This window comes from Mustela nigripes, chromosome 5 (genome assembly GCF_022355385.1).
Source record: "Mustela nigripes isolate SB6536 chromosome 5, MUSNIG.SB6536, whole genome shotgun sequence".
Lineage (NCBI taxonomy): Eukaryota > Metazoa > Chordata > Mammalia > Carnivora > Mustelidae > Mustela > Mustela nigripes.
The window spans coordinates 125790747-125814373 of record NC_081561.1 but is presented as its reverse complement, the minus strand read 5'-3'; the positions used below and the strand labels follow the sequence as shown (position 1 = coordinate 125814373).

The 23627-nt window shown below is 40.1% G+C and overlaps 1 protein-coding gene across 2 annotated transcripts in view; it reads right to left on the bottom strand.

Annotated features, from left to right (window-relative positions):
- Window positions 1–23627, bottom strand: part of SOBP (sine oculis binding protein homolog) — a 159317-nt gene that overhangs the window by 118380 nt on the left and 17310 nt on the right. For both annotated transcript variants that reach the window (XM_059401143.1, XM_059401144.1), the window contains exon 4: window positions 210–361. In XM_059401143.1, coding sequence (XP_059257126.1) covers window positions 210–361 — 152 coding nt within the window. The remainder of the gene's footprint in view (window positions 1–209; window positions 362–23627) is intronic.

The following is a 23627-nucleotide window of genomic DNA, read 5'->3' as shown; positions in this document are numbered from 1 at the left end:
CATCAAGACAGAGAAACGGAAGAACAGGGGACACTTAGAAGGGGATTCCTCATTCCGAAAGGTTAAGAATGACAGAGCAAGAGAACAGACACAACAGAAAAAAATAAAATCAAAGGAAAATGTGCACAGTGTTTTCAGCTAGAAGCTAGAGGCGCATGCGCACGTGGTCTGGGGAGGCCTGCACGGCCGCCTCTCTCTAGTGCTCTTACCTTATTTCTCTTGAAGTAGGCTCGTCGGCAGGCCGCAAAGCACTTCTCGCTGCAGAAGCTTTTCACCTCACTTCCCATACTCAGGGAATAGCGCTTGATTCCCACTTTCTGGCACCAGGCACACATTATTTGTACATTTGACACATCATCTTCTATAATAAAAGTATAAGAAAAATGTTCATATCAGAAGCAAACATCCCTTCAAACTTAGACACACCCTGAGCCTGACAGAGCTACCTGAGGCCAAATTTCAATTTCTGCACCTCACCGCTTTCTCACCTCCGTAGGGGAGCCAGCTCCTGAGGGGAAGACTCAGTGCTTGCTTTCACTCTTTCTTTTTTTTGTTTTCCTATTTATTTATTTTTTTTTTTTTCTTGGTTGGCTCTTACGTCTCCAAAAAAAACATCATTTACTTAAAATCCAGACTATGGATGCACACCCAGGAGGGCTCCCGGGGGCTTCTTAGCCTGGCAAAATTGCATTTTCTACCTGGTTAAGCCAGGCCCAGTTGTCATGAAGCTGCTAAAATGACCTGTTTCCTCAAAGGTGCTGCTAAAAGCCTTTGAGGGCCACATGAGGTGGGACACCCGAGTGCTAACCCACAAATGTGATGTCCTTGTGTGCACCTTGAGGGTCAGGAACCAGACTCCATCTTGGTCAGCCTGGTGCTTACCCCTGTTAGAGGACATGGGGCGGCATTTACCCTTGTGATGTCATGCTTCCCAAGTGGTATGGCTAAGTCAAAAAAGGAAGGATGTGAGTGGCCAGATGCCATCGATGAAAAGGCCCTAGCCTGGCTCACTCAGCAGTGTCTTATGACAAAACCTTCCTGCATGGGTGTCCTCAGGGAGGCACAGGCCTGATTTAAATTCTCTCCATGTGATGTAGCTCATGTCCCGAAATGGAGGGATGGTAATGGAGGTGTCAGGCATGAGACCTGAGGTCACACAGCCGTAAAGATCATTCTCGGCTAGGCTGGTCGTCCTAGCCGCTCCTGCAGGACCTGCGGCCCAGGTCATGGAGACGTGCAGAATGACGTTAAGTGGTATGCGAGAATTTTCAATAATTAAAATCCTGCATTTCTTTCCCTTTGCAAGAGAAGAAAACAAATTTTACGGGTGAAACAAGCCCATAATATCACGAATATTACTGCTTCAAGCAAAGAGAGGCTTTTAAAGTGAGTCGGTTAACAAAATATATTGAGTAAATCATAATGCAGGTGATAAGAAGTTCTGACAAAAATGTGACAGTGATATTCAAATGACTCAAGTCTGGGATATACCGGTCTATTTAGGGGTGGGAGCAATAAAAGGAGACTTTAATTAGAAGTCTACAAAATAAGTTCTTGCTGCCTCCTAGGAACTTTTGCTGTATTTTGAGTCTTCTGATCCTCCCAATTGACAATGTATGTACATATGACTGATTGCCACTATCAGCCACATTTCTTCTTCCTTTATGAATTTTTTTTTTTTTTTTTAAGCTCTCCCAGACTCGTGCTCCAGACGTGAATGGTAATCACAAAATCCCCAATAAGTTCTGGTATAGTGTCATCTGATTTCTGAATAAAATCCCCCAAAGACTAATTGCTAGGCAAGGCCTGGTCCATGAGTTGTTGACATATTCATGGTTCGTACAGTCTGTCATGCAATCATTCCATTTCCAGGGAAAAGATTTGGTTTGAGGCAGTGCGGTCATCAGCCTGCAAAATTAGAAGCAAACTAATTTGTAGTGCAGTGATACGGCTCTTTTTCCCCTGAGTATCATCACTCAGAACTATGGGCAGCATTTTATTTACCTTAATGGAATAAATATTGTCATTTTAATGACCACTTTTTTTTCACAAATTACATTATGTGATCCGTTGTTAATTACCAGATGAGACTTGTAAAAATGACCTTTGATATTAATCAAACATTTTTGATAACGTAACTTTCTTTAAATAGAGTCATAACACAAATTCACATGTCATACAATTACTGCATTTTCGAATTTGTCCTAGTCAAAGAAAGCTTTATTTCTATTTTATATGGTCCCTAATATGGCGTCTGTCTACACATAAACATTTTACATGAAATGTCTATAGACGTGAAATGTTATAGACATGAAAACTGAACAAAACTCTATAATTTACCTCAGGGTATGAAGGTTTTTTTTTTTTTAATTAGATTAGAAATAGTATATTTTAAAAATAATCATCTGTCATTCCTAACTAATGAGAACTACTGGTTTCTATCGTTCCCAATTGATTAGCTGCTTTAAAATAGTGAAGTCCTAAAAAAGAAGATAATACATCAGAATGCTCCCCAATGATCCGATGGCAATATGTTTGATTCTGGTGAAATCTGAAAGGAAAAGAAATTTTTATGGGGGAAATTACTTGGCCTCCAAGTTCAAAAAAGAGTCCGTACTTCCCAAGGAGCCTCTTTAGAACAACCACTCGGTTCCCCTTGTTGTTCCTTCCCTTGGATTGTCTTGTTTGAGAAACAAAACCTAAAATCCTTCCTTCTAGATCTTTAATGGATACAAATAAGATAAAATAAAATAATACACCATAATGGACTAAAATTGAGATGGAAAAGGGAAGAGAACAAAGCACTAATGAGGCGGGCACACAGCCTGGCAGGAAGGAGGCTGGGGAGAGGCTCGCCATCGCCCTCACGCTTCCCTCCATCACCGCCAGGCAGAGTAGCCGGTCAGTTTTTCAAGAGGAGGCAAGGATTCTCTCTTACAACAGACCTAACAGAGAAACAAAAAGTAGAATTTTAAGGGAGACTGTTTTTACAAATCAGCTGTACTAGAAAGCAACAATATGAGAAGATGAGACAAAAGAAATTGTGCACTTTTGTTTTGTATGTGGCAGTTGGAAAACTCTTAGAATGGTGGTTAGCATCTGTCTTGTTAAATAATTCAGTATTCCCATCCGTTTCTCATAAAATTCCATTTCATAAAGGCAAACACTTGGGAAAAAATTCCATTGGATTTCTCCTTTTCTGTCATCAAACTGTTACCAAGAGCTGGTGCTCCAAAGATGGGAAAACATTTTCAGATAACTCAGGTACTCCAGTCTTATAAAAGCCATTTTTATTCATGTTATACTTAAGAAACTAAGAACTATAATTATCTAAGTTAATTTTTCAGCTACAACATAGCTCAGAATTCGGGCCCTAGACATGAGGTGGTGTCCCATCTTAAATGGGTATAACTGTACCCCTAGCAAAATGAGCTTTTCTTAAGTGCTTAAAACCAAAGGGATAGGCTTGTCTCAACAACCACATTTTTTAAAAACCTGAAATCTGGTAATTATATGCATGCTTGTAACTGGCAACATAGAAGGCCCCAGCATTTTAGCTTTTCTAACTTGATCTGCTGTAAAAAAAGAAAATTTATTTAAAAAAATATTTCTTTGAACTAAGGAAAACCTGATTTCCTATCTTATATTTAGACTAAAGACTGTGCCATTAGAGACTTGAGATTACCTCAAAGAAGACTGGTGTTACTGATTTTTCCTTACAGCCATTAGCTGAGTCTTTTTCATAATGAACAATGCAACAACAAATGCAAAATATTTACAGCATTAAGTCACATTCCCAAGGCCAATAGTTTGTATAACATGATAAAATTTTCATATGATAATACCATATAAATATGCATCAATCAAAATATGCATGTTTCTATTAATCGTGAAAATTTTGTACCACCTTTTTAGGATTTAATTAAGCAAAATGTTTAAGGCATTTTCTTTACAATCTAGTGTTCAAAGAGCTCTAGAACATTATTCCATTTTTACATCCCAGAAGGAGAAGTTCAGATTAATTACTATGAGATGAAATCAAAATTGTATTTATTTATCATCATGCAGAGAAGTATGAGATCAAGCATTTCTGGAATGCCTTGCTGAAATTGTTTGAGAAACTGCCTTTTCTGGTGACTTTCAAATATAAGGATGGCCATTGGTCGATGGCATTCTAGGGGCAATTGAATTGACTATGAACACGCATACTAGCTTAACTGACCAGAACACAAAGAAAATCAGGAGGGTCTTAATGGACCCCAAGGGATTAAACTGAGGATTTACCACCCCTTTGTAACTTTCATGAGAGTCCAAGACTTAGGACAAAATCTGAAAGGATTTGCTGGTGATGTTTCTCTCCTCCAACAGTTCCTGGAATGCACACATCCAGATAATCATTTCAAGATTTGAATTATATTTGAGACAAGTTGCAAGGCAGTCTGAAAGGACTCCTGGGTGTTCTCCACACCATGAAAGGACAGTACAGCACGGGTAGCATTCTGTTACTCTATTTGTCAGAGTAGCTTTATTTAAGAACACAGATGAAGACATAGGCTGGAAGGCAGGCAAGAAACTAAGGTTGAAGTTTGCTTTCTTTGTAGCCCTTCTTGGAATAATTCAACTCCAAAAATTTTGATGCAATCCCATTCAAAAGCCTCTACAGAGCCCTACAGAAGCTTCTGTACAATTCTTTAGGTTCTAGAAGTGAACATACAAGGAGACCTGGAGAAAATTTGGAACACTGAGCCCAAAGGAAAATAATCATAACTAGCCATCATTCAGTATTTCATGGTGGCAGGCACAGTGCAAAGTTCTTTAAATCTACCATTTAATCTTAATCACAACCACTGTTCCCCAGACAAATATTAACTGATCCCCTCTGTACCGATGGGTAAAGGGAGGTTTAGAAGGTTAGCAATTTACTCCAAATCAAAGAGCCAGTACATACCAAAGCCTAGACTCCAGAGCCCAGGCTCTTGACTACAACATCTTAGAGACGAGGGCCTTTCTGAAAGCATGAGATTACACTCCATCCACATGGACTTCCCTCTGCAAAAAGGACTAAAAGCTGTCACAAGATTCTGTTACTTACACAGCCCCCTGCTCCATGACACACTAATAGACAAAGAAAATGAAATCAAAAAGGTCAAAATGTCTTTGAGGAGACAGCTCAAGTGTTATTCAATCAATATTTGTTGATTGATTTTCAAAAAAAGTTAAAGGCTCACAATGCAAGCCTTTATTTCTTTATGACTATGAGACTTGGATTTGCTGCATTCTGTCTGAACTTTCACCAGCAAGTGCCACTTAAACATTAAACAAGGAGCCAGAGCCAATAATACCTGGATCTCAGGAAGCAGTCATTCTACCCACAGGCAAGGAGTACTCTTCCCGGTTTTCTGTTTAGTCAGGAGGGGGATCACAGCAAGACATGGATTGATTTTCCATGTGGGTGAAGCAGGGAATCACTTACATCTGTAATTCCAAAGATGCCACTAAGAATATCCTAGCTTCAAAAATTATGCCACAACTCCTCACTAACATTAAATTCTACCATTAGAGAGTAATTTATATGGCCATATACTTTTTATATCCCATTAAAATACAAATTCCCTAAAAGCAGTAAAATTCAGTAAATAGTTGCCAATTATGACTTATGCTTTAAAATCAGTGGTTCTTTCTGAAAAACGAGTTTTCACAGAGAATGGGGAAAAGGGCTGAGAACAAGGTTTTAATGAGAGATGTGGAGGGCAGAATGGGACAGGTTATGGTATGAGAAGCCTGTGGTCACTCACTGCTTTGCTAAAGTCTAGCCCTGGGAATACAGATAGAGAAAGCTGAGGCCAACCAAGCAAAGAGTGGACAGGAAATAATACTATCTGAGCATACAATAGCAGCTCTATCTCCAGACTGCCTTTTAGATGAGAATATTAAAAAGTAGGAGATGAAGGAGGTGAGAGGAATAGCATATAGACAGGGACCTCTGGAAAAGAAAAGCAACAGGCAGATCCACTTAACACCACCTCAAGGGGGTGAATTTTTGTTGTTGTTGTTGTTTGTTTGTTTGTTTGAGTGAATGAGGTAACACACGCTGCTTAGCAAACCTCAGTCGCTATTATTTGAAAGACAATGTGATGGAGTGCCAGGAACCAGAGACAGAGGACTTAAGTGAGAGTACTAACACTGCAACTTCCAGTTGTACAGCACTCTAGTTGAGTGACCCACAGGCACTCAACTGACAGTAATGCCCACCCTAACTATAGTTGTGGTGAGAATGAAATGATAGAAAAGCAGCCACATCCTACATGCAAACGAGCCTGCCTTAGGATTACTAGCAACTAGAGCTGCAAGAAAAGGGAAAGGTCAGCTGTATACATCTGGAGAGGTCGGATGACCAGGCTCCAGTTTCCTCAATCACATCCGGGTCACCCGTATGCAGTCTGGAGAGGCCCAGATGACCAGGCTTCGGTTTCCTCAATCACATCCGGGTCACCCGTATGCACTCTGGAGATGTCCGGACGACCAGGCTCCGGTTTCCTCAGTCACACAGCCCCTCCCCATGGATGACATCTGCAGAATCACTATCTTTGACTACAAATAGCAACCCTGTTAATTGGTTAAATTTCACTAACTCAGACTATTTAAGAGTAAAGCCATTACATTTAATAAAAGCTTCACTTACAGTTATTCTTTTTAAAAATTACTTAACTTGAATTAATAGTTGACAAGGTGTTGCCAAATATATCACTGTACTGCCAGATGTTCTGTAATTAATAGATGGGAATTCTTGGTAATTATTACATCAACTAGCTACACATGGGTGGATCTTCCTAAGTGCCTGAGAAGTTTGCTCTTTTAAAAAGTATCATAGTAACAACTGAAAATCTCTGCCACCTTGGTAACTGAACTATCAAAAATTGCCAAATAATAGAGTCTGAATGAATACAATTTTATTGGACTTATTTCCCGTTAAAAGGCTAGGTACCGGGGCGCCTGGGTGGCTCAGTTGGTTAAGCAACTGCCTTCGGGTCAGGTCGTGATCTCAGAGTCCAGGAATCAAGTTCCGCACCAGGCTCCCTGCTCAGCAGAGATTCTGCTTCTCCCTCTGACCCTCTCCCCTCTCATGCATGCACTGTCTCTCTCTCTCTCACTCTCATTCTCTCAAATAAACAAATAAAACCTTTTTTTAAAAAGGCTAGGTACAATGAAATCATAGAGGTTCCATACAACTATGATTCTTCATAGTACCAAAAATTACCCCTATTTTTTTCTTTTGGAAATAAAGCCATTTGAATTGATTTCAAGAATTATTTATTATTATTATTATTTTTAAAGATTTTACTTATTTATTTGACAGAGAGAGCAACAACAAGAGCAGGAGCACAGCAGGGGGAGTGGGAGAGGGAAAGCAGGCTTCCTGCTGAGTAGGGAGCCAGATGCATGGCTGAATCCCAGGACCCTGGGATCATGACCTGAGCCAAAGGCAGACACTTAAGAACGACTAAGCCACTCAGGCACCCCAAGAATTTTTTTTATGTTTTCGGCTGAGGTGATTTCAAGAATTTAAATGGTCCATGCCCCTCTAAATAGAGTGGTTCTTAACCCCAAAATAAAATCGAAATCTTGGGTACCTGGGTGGCTCAGTCAGTTAAGCATCTGCCTTCAGCTCAGGTCATGATCCCAAGGTCCTGGAATTGAGTTCTGAGATGGGCTCCCTGCTCAAGGGGTGGGGGGGGGGGTCTGCTCTTCCCTTTCCCTTTGCCCCTCCCTCAAGCTTGTGCTCTCTCCTGCTCACTCTTTCTCTCTGAAGCAAATAAATAAAATCCTCAAAATAAATAAAATCAAAATCTCTCTACAAAAACTAAAGTTTGGTTCCAGTAAGTAAAAGGAATGAGCACACTGTACATAAAATAACAGCAAAATTACAGAATTTAGTTTTTTAAAATTCTAATGGAATATTCCTAGCCTATTTTTAATTTTGTGTATATATATATATGATACATATATATGTGCAGAAATGTGTGTGTATATATGTAAAACATGTGACTCCAGAATGAATTAAACATCTACATGCTGGTCTCTGCTCTAGACAACTAGTCAAGAACAACCAGTTGAATAAGACACAGCCCCGTTCCCAAGAACAGAAAGAAAATTGTGTGCCTCATTATATGACAGGCGGACTGTGGTAAGAGAGAGGTTTGAAAACCTGTTAGAAGCCCAGAAAGTACAGCTTTTGAGTGGGGTCTGGAGGGAGAGAAAGTTCTAGAGGAGAAGGGAAAGGACAGAAGGAAAGCAGGAGCCAGGGCATGGGGCTCAGGGGTGGCACGGAGTCCTGAAGTTGCCCCATTCACCAGGATTGCGAGAAGAGAAAAGTAGATCAGACTGGGGCCTGAACAAGGAACCCCTTGAAGGATGTTTGACAAGGCAATGGAAGTGGCTCACCCTTATTCCACAAGTAATGGGGAGCTCCTGAATGTTTCTTAGTGGAAGATGACAGGATCAGAGACATGCCAAACAATGTTACTCCAGCAGGCTGGATCGGAATTCAGAAAGACTGGAATCTGGTTCTGCATCTGGGAGCCTCAGTAAGCAACAAGGCAGCAGGCTCCAAGTCTCCTTTGCCTTTGTGTGTTCAGCGCCTAGCACACAGCAGGGCTTAAACTATGTTGAATAAATAAATGGACACGTGGATGGACGGAGAGATGGACAGATAGAGAGGGAAGGAGATGAAGCTTGGAACCTACAGAGTGACAGTAGAAATGAAAAGACTTAACCGATTGCCTTCATCAATTCATCTCCCTGTGTTTCGTGTCAAAAAAGACTGGGGAAGGGACGCTTGGATGGCTCAGTCAGTTAAGCGGCTGCCTTGGGCTCGGGTCATGATCCCAGTGTCCTGGGATCGAGTCCCACATTGGGCTCCTTGCTCAGCAGGAAGCCTGCTTCTCCCTCTGCCTTTGCCTGCCACTCTGCCTACCTTGTACGCTCACTTGCTCTCTCTCTCTCTCTCTCTGACAAATAAATAAAAATAAAATCTTAAAAAAATACATTTCTTAAAAAACAAAAACAAAAACAAAAAAACTGGGGAAAAATCCAAAGAGTTCTTTGAGAAAATGGGCTGTGTAGTCAAAGTCAAACAGTGAATTTGCTTTACTTTCAGGGTCCCTTCCTCATTTATTTTCCCAACATTCAAACAAGGAAAATAGAACAAGAGATCCCATAAGCCTCAAGACAGCAATTCTCTCTTGAATACCATTCTGAACTGGGATTCTCTAACAAGACACTATTAAGCACATGTGTATAAAGTTTCTCGGCATTAACTGGAATTTCTCCCCATAATTTCCCTGATTTGCCACTGAAGGGACTCCTGAGTCTCCTGGACAATCTCACCTTCACGTCTCAGTACTCACTGTGGAGAGTTGGTCTTTCCTACATAATCACCCCAAGAAACTAGAATAAGAAAGGAAGATGGTAGAACTTAAGAGCCAAGAAAACCTCTATGCGACATTACCCAAAGCACAATCCACAGAATACTAATCCCAGGAGACACTTAAATGGGAGTTATTATTAAAAAGGCTTCCATGGTTAAATACATATGAAAACATTGGGCTAAACAAAGTTAAATAATAGACCCTTTATCGTGAGCATTTTTGGTTCCACCAGTGTATAACTAGAAATCCTAAAAGAGGGAGATAGAATGCTATATTTCACCAATCTGACCATGGACACAGAATCCACAAGACTGGGCTTCTAAGGAAGCCTTCCCTGGATGTGCTGTTCTGAATTAGCACTGAAGCATGAGCACTTCCACATGGGTCATCAATTATAAGGCAAATCTCTCTTTTGCCCAGAAATGGGTCCTCCATTGCCAGGAGCTTTGTCCGCACTGGGCAAAAAGACAAAGCCTGAAGCCATGTGCCCACTGCTAGGTGGGCTGACCAGCACCTACTGGTCCTCAATAAACACCACCAGACGGAAAAAAGACATCCATGGTTCACAAAGTCCTGTCGTATCTGCTCCATGCACTCCATACAAAGAAGGCAACCCTTTTCCTGCAAAGTCCTACAGAAAAAAATAGCAGAAATGAATAATAAGGCAATGGGAGAGCAATACTGCTCTTAACACACTGAACCAGGTGGTTTCCATGGACAAAGAGCTCAAGTAAAATCCTGTCCCCCATTCCTGAGCCCTGCATCTGACCCTATGACCAAGCCAAATGCCTTGGGACAATGATACTGCAATCATGGGTTTGCTCTCCACTGGACCTCTCCCCTACATGGCTGAGGTCCACTCCCTGAGCCCCAGCACCTAGCTAATAGATGTATGTGATTAGGGAGCAAGGTCAAAATGTATGCACCAGCAAATCCATCACTGCTGGAAAAGAAATTCCAAGCCCCTGCTCCAGAGAGAGGGGCATCATCTCCAAAGAAATACAAATGGCACCATTTTAGGACTAAGGGGTCAAGCTGCTCTACATAGGAAGCCAGAACAAGAAAAGCGCTCCCATCACCTCCTATTTACAAAAAAGATAAGATCCCAGCCCTCAAGGAGCTTCCTATGGCTGTCCCCAGTGTAAAATGTCAAGGTGAAATAGAAAATGACCATGGAAAAGTCAGCCCTGCTCCCATGGCTCTATCACCACTCAGAGGTCACAAAAGCCAGGTATTTTTGGTGACGACAGAGAGGGATATAAACAGTCCCACTGGGGGGGGGGGGCATAAGCAGCCGCAACATGACTGATTAGCAGGCCAAGTCCCACCTCTTGGCATTAGGGGCAGTCCAGGCAAGCAGCATACGGTGCCAAGATTACCATTCAAGGGGAGGTAAATTTATGAATTAGAGACTGGTGCCAAAGGGACACCTGAGTGCAATAGGTTGAAGAGTAGGTTGAAGTTCAAGTTCAGTAGGTCAAATAGTAGGAAGAACTTCACTCAAATAAATCTGTTAAAAGAACCAAGATGAACCTACTGGAACACTGCCAACAATAATTTACTTTCCTCTTCACCTTTCCATCTTGAACTATTCATTGAGATTTCTTGAATGAGAGCAACGAATGAGGAACTCTCTGAAAGGGTCCCATGGTAATCCCCACTCGGGAATGTTTTGGCATGAGATATCACATGCCAGAGGTGTCCAGCTATAGTAAAGGTGGAGGAGGGCCACACCAAAAGGAAATCTTTGAGAGTCTTTGCTTCTCTCTACATACTCCCTTTGGTCCATTTTGGCTATGTAATCCTGTGACTCCAGTTAGCATTCAGAAGGCGAAGAGTTCCAAATCAACATAGCTACCTCTCCTGAGATATTATTTCCAACTATCTCCCAGAATCTAAACCCATCACGTCCAAAGCTGCACACCCACCCTCCCCATTACCTGCCCCTTTCCTGTGTTTCCCCACTTGGTTTTTGCCCCTACCATCTATGCAGCTACCTGCAAGCAGAAATCTGGCATCTTTCCTGCTTCTTCTGTCCTTCCCACCTCCCACATTCTGATTATTCACCAGCTCCTCCTAAATATTTTTATAATATACCCACATTGATTCAATTCATGCATGCATTCATCAATTCATTCAATAAATAAATACATATTTGCCAAGTCTAACTATGTACCAGGAACTGTTCTAGATGCCCATCTTTATGGAGTTCACCACTGTCCATTCCAGTGAAGCCACCAACACCTCTGGCCCATCCTACAGGAAGCCTTCTCGCTCATTCCTGTCCAGTTCATTCCCTCCACTCAGGATATGAGAAAGTCCTCTGAAACCCAAGTCTGATCACTGCTCTCACCTGCTCAAAACACTTCAGTGGCATCCACTGCCCTCAAGAAGAACTTGGACTGCCTCAGCATGACCTCAATGAGCAGACCAGCCTCTCAGTTTGTCCCCTCTCTGGGCTCTGGCTTGTTCTACTTTCTTTGAGGTTCTCACTCTTCTCTGAGCCTTTCCATGTGCTGCTTCCTCATCCACAACCTCAAAATCATCGACTAATTCAGTCCTACTGCCCTTTCATTCTCTTACTTTAAACCTCATCCTAGGGAGGCCTTTCTTGACCCCAAACCTGGTCAGATCATGCAACACTCTGGACTTGATCACCACCAGATGGGACTGAGATTTCTTTTTAATGTCTGTCTCCGCCAGCAGACTGAGAGCCAGTTAAGACAAGGACCATGTCTGGTTCACTAGAATAAAATGTCTGACTTTGGACCTCAGCATAAGCAGCAGGAAAAGCAGAATCCTTACAAGGTGCACCATGGGTGGTTGGATGCCCAAGGTGGGGGTGAGGGTGGGGATAGGGGAGGAAGCCAAGGACGCCATCTTCCGTAATCACTCAGAACAAAGTTGCTTTAGTGGGAAACACCAGTGAAAAGCCCCAGAACAGAATGTGATCGTTATTTCCACTTGCCTTGGCCAAGTCCATGAACTAAGTCTTCTCAATTTAACAGAAACTTTGAGAAGTCAGCATTGGGAATGTCCCTAGAATAACAAGAATTACCAACTTCACCATCACTTCTCTCTTAACCAAACTTTATTTATACCCTCAAATAAGTAATAGCAAACAGTTCAGTTGGGTCTAGGCTAATCCCAGAAATACATCCACCCTCTACAAGCAAAGGAAAATACAGCTGACATTTCCTCTTATTTCCTGTTAGCATCTTAGCACCTTGTTGACCTAGGGACAGGGTTTTCTGGAATCCTAACTAGGTCATACCCCTAGTTGCAGGCTATGTCAGGGATCAGGGCTATGTGACTTAGAATCCATGTTTAGACAGTGTCCCCAGTTCAGAAGTGAGTTCTGGCCCTGGCTCTGCCATTAATGCAACTTGGTGACCTTGAGAAGGTTGTTTAGCCTCTCAGCTTCATTTCATCGTCTGTAAAAGAGGGAATTTAACTAGATCATCCCTGAGGTTCCTTCTAACTAAAATTCTAGGAGTCTAAATCTGTCAAAATAACAAGATTCATTTAAAGGAGGGCATCCAGAGGATATTATTTTTCTTTTTCTTTTTTTCTTGAAGTCCTGACTTAATTTCTTCCCTTTTTACCCTTCTGTATGGCCACCACTATTGTCCCTTACCATTTCCACAAGAGGCTTAGAAAATTCTTTGACTGATGGGATGACTTTAAAAGTAGCCCTTTCTGAGCTCTCCAGTATTTGCACCACCATGAATCTGGTAGTTTCTTTTTACTCCTTTATTAAATATTTATGCTTCACTTTACAGGGAAATAACATGAATGTCCATAAAATTTTCCATTGATGCCTGATCTTTCACTGTGGACCTCCACATGCATGATATTTTATCACGAGTTTCCGAGAAAATAGACTCTGAGACACAAATTTGCATGCAGGTGGCTTATTGGGCATGTGATTCCAGGAAGTAAGAATGAGGGGCACAGGAAAAGAACCGGGGGAGGAAGAAGAGCCAATACAATGAAATAACCAATGGAAAGTGGTGTTCAATCATAAAAAACATTCTTTGGAGTATATGAAATACATTTCCTAGCTATTTGCCCAGGGGACAAAAGAAGGAAGAGTTTATTCACCAATTCTCATGCCCCACTGACCCAACGTGTTCATTCCTCTACACTCCCGGTTTGCACGCGTGTATGTGCCAAAAGGATTTCCATGATGCCCACACTGTCGTATCAGAGAAGCCCCACAGCAGGAAGCTACAGACATATGCCACAAGTGTGAGGCAAGGCCCTTTCAGAATGCACAGGCCGAAGCTGTCAAAGGACCCCTGCAATCACTGGACTAAGAGGTGGGACTAAGGGAATCCAGAGACAGGCTCAAGAGGTGTCCCATACACAGAGCTGTCACCACTGTCGAGTCTGCTTTCCCAGCCATGGCGCTATTGATATTGTCAGCCAGATAATTCCTTGTTGTGGGGCTGTCCCCTGCATTGTAGGAAGTTTAGTGCCATGGCTGGCCTCTACTCCCTGTATGCCAGTAACTTCCTCGCTCCCAGCTATAGCAACCAAAATATCTTCAGCTATTCCCAACTATCCCCTGGGAGGCAAAGCAACCACTGGGGCAAAGTATTGAATATCCTATTTTTGTCACTCACCCGGTACCACTTCATTTCTCTCTACTTACATCATATCAAAAGCTGCTCTCAAGTAGACCACTTGGGGAGATATTTATGTCTTATACCTGCATCTTAACTTTCAGGTCTCGCTGTGATATATTTCATGTAAGTAGATGATAATGCCTTAATAATAAAGAATGAGGAGATTTTAAATAGTTGATTTAAACAGTTGTCCGCAGTTGATTTTGATTAGTCTATAAACAGACTAGAGATGGGGGGAAATGCTGAAATTGTATTCTAGGATATAGTTAACTAAATCAGGAAGAGTTAAAATTTTAAAAAAAAAACACCACTTTTTTTCAAACTCTAAGTCTCCAAGTAAAGGACTCAAGATTTTTTGAGACAAGGATCTTTTCCCACAACAATGTACATGAAGGTAGGGTCCTTATCTAATGGGACTCGTGTCCTCCTGAGAAGAGACAGCAGAGAGTTCCTATCTCTCTCTGCCACATGAGAACACAGAGAAGGTAACTGATTGTAACCACACAGTTTTTAACAGATACCAAGCCTAATGTTGTTGATCTTGGACTTGTGAGAAAATAAACTTTGGCTGTATTTAGTTATGGTAACCTAAGCTGATGAATATATTTGTCATAAATCCAGAATCTGTTCATATTTGTTTCTGAACTCCACTGCAGTGATTTATATGTGTATCCTTTTATCATTATTTCATTGTCTCTTTTTAATACAAGAGAAATCATTTATTATTGCTCATGGGGTCTCTGAGTTAGATATTTGGGAGTAGTTTAGAGCAATTCTAGCTCAGAGTTGTTCATGAACTTACATCCAGTGTCTCTTGGGGGTGCAGTCATCTGAAGGCTTGAATTGGGCTGTGGGACCCACTTCTAAGGCAGCTCAACCACAAGGCTGGCAAGCTGGTGCTGGCTGCTGATGGGAGACCCCTTCCTGTCCACATGAGCCCCTCCACAGGGCTGCTTGAGTTTCCTCATGTTCCCTCAAAAATGAACAATCTGAGAGAACTAGGCAAAAACTACAATAACCTTTTATGACAGCCCCAGAAGTCAGTCACATAAACCAGCCCTGATTCAATGTAGAAAGAAATTATCAGGAGACCAGGATCATTAAGGCCATTTTGGAAACTGGCTTCCAGAATTTCATTTATCTGAAGTCCAAAAACGGGCAAATAATAAACTATATTACTAGTGGGGAGCCTCTGCAGGTGTTAAAACTGTAGAAGGAAATAAGGCAAAGATGGCCATAAAAGTGGTTACCTCTTGAATGGAAAGTTGTGAGTGGACAAGGATCATTATTTATGGGAAAAAGATACATGTATATTTTATGCACTTTTACATATATATTTTAAGTCAAAAGAGAATTGACATGAGAAACACAAAGTGGCTTTTCTCTCTTATGCCTCAAACACAGATGAGGCTTAAAGTATGTTCAAAAGAAGAATAATAACAACAGTACAATTAATACTGATAATAACATAAACTTATTTAATTATTAATTAATTATTCTAGGTCTTACAATGACTGTTGGGATCTAGTAGTATAAGTCTTCCTTTTATTTTTTTTCTTCAAGATTGTCCCAGCTAATTTTGCCCCTTTGCATCTCCATGTAAATTCAAAATGCAGGTTTTAAATTTCCACAAAATTTTATGCTGGGATTTTTATCCGAATTGAATATATAGATCAATTTAGGAAGAATCTGTCCTTTTAGAATATTATTCATCAATCCATAAACATGGTGTGTCCCTCCACTGATTTAGGCCTTCTTTGATTTCTCTCGGCAATATTCATAGTTTCCTATATAACAATCTTGCATATATTTTGTTAGATTTATTTTTTTTACCCTGAGTTTTTCATGGTTTAATGCTATTTTAACTGGTATTTTTAAATTTTGTTTTTTTTACTATATTTGTAGCTGCTATATAGAGATCTAATGGATTTGGGAGTACTGCCTATGTTTAGAGACCTTGATAAATGTACTCATTAATTATAATAGCTCACCTGTACATTGATGGAAAAGGGATGGTTGTAAACAAAATGCTATTTTTACATTTCAAATCTTGTATTTTTAGTTTCTTTTTCTTGCCGTATTACATTATCTATGAACTCCAGTACAAATTTAAATAGAAGTGGTGGTAGTGGTCATCTTTATCTCACTCTTGATCTCAAGGAAAACTTTCAAAATTTCACAATTAAGTATAATATTTGCTGTAGGTTTTTTGTGGATAATTTTTGTCATTTTATGGAAGATCCATTCTGTTCCTATTTTGCCAAAAGTTTTTATTATTGTGTTAAATTTTTATCAAATTTTGTTTTCTGCATCTATTGAGAATATTGTTTGAGATTTTATTTTATTCTGTTAATGTAGTTAAGCATATTGATGGATTTCTTAAGCTTAAATCAACCTTGCATTCCTAGAAAAGAATCCAAATTAGTCATGATGCATTATCTTTTAGTATACATCACTGGATTTTGTTTGCTATGATTTTTTTTTTAGGGTTTTTGAATAAGTGTTCATGATGAACAGAAGTTTTCCATCTTAGTGTAATTCAATTACATTAAATTACCATGGTCCTTATTTCTAATGCTCTTGTCATGTCATGGGATGAAAGTCATGCTGGGATTATAAAATGAGTAAAAATGGTTTTTTTGTTTTTTTCTATTCTCTAGAAGAGTTTCTCTATGTTTGGTTTCATTTTTTTCCTTAAATTTTTGGTAGAATCTACCACTGAAACTACCTGTGCCTAGAATATTCTTTGTAAAAAGGATCTAATGATTTCTTCCTTTTTTTTTTTTTTTTTAAGATTTTACTTATTTAGAGAGAGAAAGAGAGCATATGAGCAGGGAGAGGGGAGACGGAGAGAGAAAATCTCAAGCAGACTTCATACTGAGCATGGAGCCCAATGCAGGGCTTGATCTTAAGATCCTGACATCATGACCTGAACCAAAATCAAGAGTCAGATGCTTAACTGACTGAGCCATCCAGGCACCAGTTTAATTTTCTTAATAGATGTAGGACTACTCAAGCTTTCTATTCCTTCTTGTGCCTGTTTTGATAAGTTAAATTGGACATAACGTGACTTCTCTTTTGCAGAAATTCTGAGAATTACTTCCAGTAATCATTACTTATGTGTAACATCAAAATTATTAGGTCTAATGACATATGGGTGATATAATCTTTTCATTTACTCACAATTCAAATTTTTTTCTAGCAGTTTTTCTAAAACTTCAATCTATTATTTCAAGTCACTCTTCCAGAGTAAAAAATTAATAATTAGCTGATAGTTGTCTAAGTGGCATAAATTTTCCATCAGACTTTTTTTGGCTGCCATAATTACACATAGAGGTGAGTTTTCTTTAAATATGTTCAGTCAACTAACAAATATATATTACAGTATATTAAAATAGACTCAAATCACAAAATCAGGTGGTAAATTCACCATACAAGTCACAAAATCAAGATTTTATAAATTAAAGCAATTACAGATTACCTAAGCTAAGTACATCATTATTAAGCAAGGAAACTGAGGCATAGATAAGCAAAGTGACTTATCTTATTTACACGGCCAGTAAAAAGCAGAGCTGGCATTCACAACCCAGGTTTCCTGATTTTTGCTCTGGTAGTCTTTCCACCACATCATACTACCATTTAAACCACACATTTGAGGGATGCCTTGGTGGCTCAGTCAGTTAAGTGTCTGACTCTTGATTTCAGCTTAATGTCATGATTTCAGGGTCACAAGATCAAGCCACATGTCAGGCTCTGTGCTCAGCAGAGAGTCTATTTGAGATTTTTTCTCCTCCTCTCCCTCTGCCACCCGCTTTTTTGTACTAGGTACTATCTTTTATTCAAATGAGGCAAACACCGAGGCTCAGACAGATGGTCACACAGATGGTCATCTGCCCCAGGTCATAAAGCCAAATATGTACTCAATAAATATTAGCCAACCAATATGATAGAAAAGGTAACACTGGCCTCAGACCCAGTCTGACTTCCAAGCCCATGTTCTCAGCCATTCTTAGGGACCAACTCCATGGTGCTGGCACAATGTGTTTGTCTTTCCATGTCTCACCATATAAATAGAAGCCCCGTCAACTCATCACTCTCTCTCTCTCTCTCTCTTTCTCTAAAATAAATAAATTCTTAAAAACACACACACATTTTGATTTGGGACACAATGGAATATTACTCAGCCATAAAAAAGAATGATAGCTTGCCATTTCACAACAACATAAGGGTATTGTGCTAAGTGAAATAACTCAGAGAAAGATAAATACCAAATGATTTCACTTGTATATGGAATCTAAAAAAAAAAATGAACAAACAAACAACAACAACTGAAACAGACTCATAAATATAATGAACAAACTAGGTGTTGCTAGAGGGGAGGGGAGCAGGGGATGAGCAAAATTGGTGAAGGGGGTTAATAGGTACAAACTTTCAGTTTTAAAATAAATCAGCATGGGGATGAGAAGTACAGCACTGGGAATACAGCCAATAATACTGTAATAATTTTGTATGGTGATAGATTGTCACTACAAAAAAAAAAGAGAGAGAGAGAGAGAGAGAGAGAAGGAACATACTGAAATTTGAGTTCCACCTTTACAAGAATCCACAATTTTATTAAAAAATATAATAAAATAAAATAGGGCCCATTATCAGAGTAGGTAAGATTTTGAGACTTCGTTTTGTATCTTTCGTTAATCACCTTGAATTCTGAATGACTGTCTTCTGGCCTACATTACGTTTTAGATGTCATTTCTCCTCAACTGTGTAAATATAACAGTTCCTCATTATCTCCCTATAGACCTTCTGCTACTCCATTTTGCCCTTTCGCTGCCACCGAGCTCCACCAAATGCTGCTAAAACTCCTTCCAAAGTCAAAGTGGAATGATGTTTTGATTATACCAAGTACACTGTAAGTTCCCAGTGGCCAAGGATGATGACGTACACACTTGTATTATCTAGCATAATATGAAGCACACTCAGTAAACACATAATTGACTGACATAGGTTTTTGGATAATCCAGGGCTACAAATATGGGTTAAGGGGACATCATCCCTAAGTTCAAATGTCAGTTCTGCCACTTATCACCTGTGTGACCTCAGGCAAGTTGCTCTGGGTCTCAGTTTCCTCATCTGTAAAACAAGGTTAATAATAGCATCCACACAGAGTTGTTCTGAAAATTAAATGAGATAATAATCTATTAGCACAATGTCTGGCCCATAATAAGTGCTCGAAAAATATTCGCTAGGATGAGATTCTATCATTACGATTATTAACTATTCCTACTCCCGCCATTCAGCATAATTCCTCCTGTCCTTTTTCTAAGTGAATTAGAAAATTCCCCAAACCTGAGGGTTCAGTGAACATCTTTTTTTTTTTTTTTGAGAAATCTATCTGCTACATAAATAGTAAATCATCCAAATCCCATTAACTCTAGGTAATTTTATTTAATAATCATATTTTAAAAGTTGGACAAATAAATAAATGGCAGAGCAATTTTGATTAAATCCTGTTTTCTCAATGGCTATTTGGAATACATCATTCATATGCAAGCCCCAAGAATATTGTGTAACAGATAAAATAAATAATGATCATAATGCAAACCACATTCTGATTCCCACTTCTCTGCAAGTATAACTCCATGTAAGAATTTTAAGAGCCAAAAAGTAACATGCTTATTAACTGTGGGTTGCTCAGTTATATACATAGGGTTTAGCAGATCACGTGAATGTTTCCATATTCTCAGTTAAGCTAATTGTTCCTTAGAGCCCAGTTCTTATATCCCCTTAAGAATTCTAAGATTTGCCTGAAAAAATATATCATATTTCCATGACTATGACTGAACACAAATTTGGAAAGCTCACTGAAAGCAAACCATCCTAGAAGACAGGAAATGGTCATTGTTTTCAAAGAAAGTCAAGACGCTCCAGCACGTAGGGAATCAGGCTCTTAGGAGTTGATCTCATGTCCCTCCACATAAACCTATGTATGCCATGGGGACAGACCCTGTCTTTCCCCTCTCCCATGGGTAGCAAGAAAGAAGAATATGGTCGCTTTCCATTTGAGGTAGGAAAAAAAAAGAAAAAAAAAACCCACCATTTTATTCAAAACTGCCACATAAATGCATCCAGGGAAATAGATTCCCTCCTTTTTGTACATTTAATTTCATTTTAAAGTATTCTGGGACTTAGAGGGATTCTGGACTTGTGATAGGCAAGTTATACACCTCTAGGGAAGCCTGTCAAAAGATACAGATTTAAAATGTAATTTCCTAGATATGCGGTGTTTTCTGCAGCAGAGCTCAGCATGACTTTCACTAGGAAAAGTTGCTGCATTTCATCTTTTCCTCATGAACAAAAAATAATTACAACAAGAGTTTCATTGATTTCTTTTTTTCTTTTCTTTTCTTTTCTTTTTTTTTTTTTTTAATTCTTGGGAGCATAATGTCAGGGAGCAAGTCTGAGACTAGAAAAGAAAAATGCTGGTTCAAGTCCAGTCAGCTGCTCTAACCAGAAGTAGGCAGGATAGGCAGCATCAAGCCTGACCAACCACTGTAGAGGACGGACGTCTGGTCAGTGGAGCTTTACTTATGGAAAGCAGGGAAGATCAATATAAAGTGTTTGTAAAAAAGAAAAAAAAGAAAAAAAAAGAAAAAAAATCTGTATTTAAAATCCATTTCAAATGGCTTGACTTCAGTAGTCAAACCAGCGGTGGAGCGGGGTCGGCCTAAATATTTGGATGGAGACTCACTCCAGCACGGCCTTTACAGACCGTACTCAGAGTCCTTTTCTGGCACAACCCTCTTCCAAGGAAGTCCTGAAGGGCTGAAGCCTGTATGAAAATCTCTAATATGAGAAGAATTTCAGCAAGGTCACAATATAATTAACCTGAGTTATCTTTCAAAACTCTTGCTGATATATATTCTGCCACTTCAGACTAGGCTCATGCTGTGATTTTTAAAATTAGCAGAGAAGGACACTTTCATATTCATTTGCACTAAAAGGATAAAGGAACGTTTGCATAAAAAGAAAAAGGTGGTCAATACTTTCTATTATTCTCTTACTCTTTTAACAGTTTTTGTTGTTTGTTTGGTTTTTTTTTAATGGCGTCTCTATATGGCAAAGCCTTATTCTGTTCACTTGCTAGTCTGCAGAAAAGTCTTAGTCTTATTTAAGGATCATGGTGATTCCCTTCAGTGCTTAGAGAAAAAAAAAAAAAAAGGAAAATCAGGGCTATTATCCTGTGTTTATAACAAGTCTATTACCATAGTAACGACTGTGATGTCACAAACCCTACATTAAGGGCCAAATTCTGTCCCTGATGGGGGAAGGGCAGCTCAGCCTTGGAAATCAGACAAAACTGTACACAAACATGTGTGGCCAGAGCAGGGACAACGCTTGTAATCACCAAAGCCCAGGGAGCTCCCCTTCTCTGAAGAGAAGGTGGGGGCCGGAGGAGAAAAGCAATTCCCCAGGCCCACTAATAAGCTACACCCACACTCCTGGATGCAGCTGTGCAAAAGGAGAGGAGAAATCCAAGCAAGTGTGGTGTCACCATGTTCCCCATCCCAAGTATTCCACTGGGCCCACTGGCTGCCAAACATGGACGGGATCCAGTCTGAGCCTGCCCAAGCCCATGAAACACTCTGGAACCGGTGCCCAACCCAATGGAACCCTCTGGTACCTCGGAGGAGCAGTGACTTGCCTCATGATGGTGAGCCCTTCAAAACCAAGCTGGGGTTTTAGTCCCGCTAGGTCATCCCAGTTCAAAGAACCACAGATCCTCAGGTTCAGAGAACACATCAAGTCTCCCAGAAGATGGGGACTTGAAAAAATGACTGTGTACCTGTCACTGGGGGATCTGAACTCGCAAACTATTAAGGACTCTTATTCTGATGCAGTCTAAGCAAGTTTTGTACAAATACGCCGGAAAAGCAACTTTATATTAAAAGGAATATTGAATCAGGAGTCAGAAGACATTGGTACTAGTCTTGGCTCACATACTTAGAAGCCACCTGACCTTGAGAAAGCCATTTAACCTATGCAACCTTCAGTTTTTCTATTTAGCTATATCCAGTACACTATTTCCCAGAGTCATGGTAAAGATCAAATCACATCAAACAATGAATGTGAGTGCGCTTCATGAACTATAAAGGATTTAATACAGACATAAGGTATTATTATTGCTGGTATTGTCACACGGCCAGTTTATGGCAGAATGGGAATAATTTAAACGCTAACAGTTATTTTCTTTCCAGGAATCCAAAACATACATATGCTCCCTGTCTTCCCCATCCCGAGAGGTGGACAGTTGCATGATATAGTCAGTTCTAAATTATTCAGGGGCTGATTATCAAGGGGCCTTTTACTTCTAGCCATTGTACCATTTATTAGTTTCCCTTAGGAATGCCAGTGTTAACCTACATATAGCTATAACATTGATAGGGAATGTGCCTCAACTCAGCTACCCTGAATAACAACCCTGGCAAAAGTTTTAACAGAAGGAGAAAGTGAAGTGATTAATTAGATGAAAGTTTTTAGGTAATCTGTGGGCCTTACTTATCCAAGGATAATTATACACATCACTGTCATAAAGCTATAGTCAAACTCTTGACAGGTTGGGACTAAGCCAGCCAAGATACTAGCATTTTCTCAAGGAACAACAGAGTGGCCCATACTGGTGATGTATGTGCAGTAGGAATTTGACTATCAGCCATTTAGTCAGTTTTCAACAAACAGTACTGGAGCACCTACTATGTGCCAAAGCTCACCACATACCCTGAAAACCCCACTATCTTCCTATCCATGTTGCTATCCCTTATGATATTATACAGAGCACCTTGGCAAAGCTCATAGCCTGACTCTCAGAAACTCAATCCTGAAACTTCTGCCAACCTTACCCTGGTGCAAAAATCAGCAACCTCTGGTTGTGGGGCCAGACCCTCCTTCCTGCCTTTTTTGTAAATGATATTTTATTAGAACACAGCTACACCCATTTGTTTATGTACTATCTACAATAGCAGAGTTCAGTAGTTCTGGTAGAGACAGCACAGCCCAGAGCCTAAAACACTATCTGGCCCTTTGTAGGAAAAGTCTGCAGACCCCTGCACTAGATAACGTGACTGAATCGAAATTCATCTCTCCTGTACATGTTTCTGTTTAGGGATTAATGGAGAAACCTCCTTGAAAGCAGAGATCCTTTCTGTATCTTGGTCTTGTCATATAGAACCTTGGAGAAGCACAGAGCCAAGGTTTAGAGCAGATACAGAAAATTAAACACGTCCTTCCCTACATTTTGTTTTCAACAGATGAGTGCTTTGGGGTTGCATGAAGACAGCATAAAACCACTGGTGTTGAGTTACTTCTGGCTTCTAATTCCTCCGAGTTCCTGTGTCTAAGACTTCCAAGGCTCAATCTTTGGCCTGTATCCCTTTGCATATTTTTTTCCTGATCTGATGTGGAATTAGAGTTAAATGGGAGCTGTGTGCTTGAATTCCACGTGGCTGGCTCAGCAGGAAACTCCAGGGCAGGTTTTTTGGCATGCCAAGCTCATGTTAGCCTCAGCTATGCT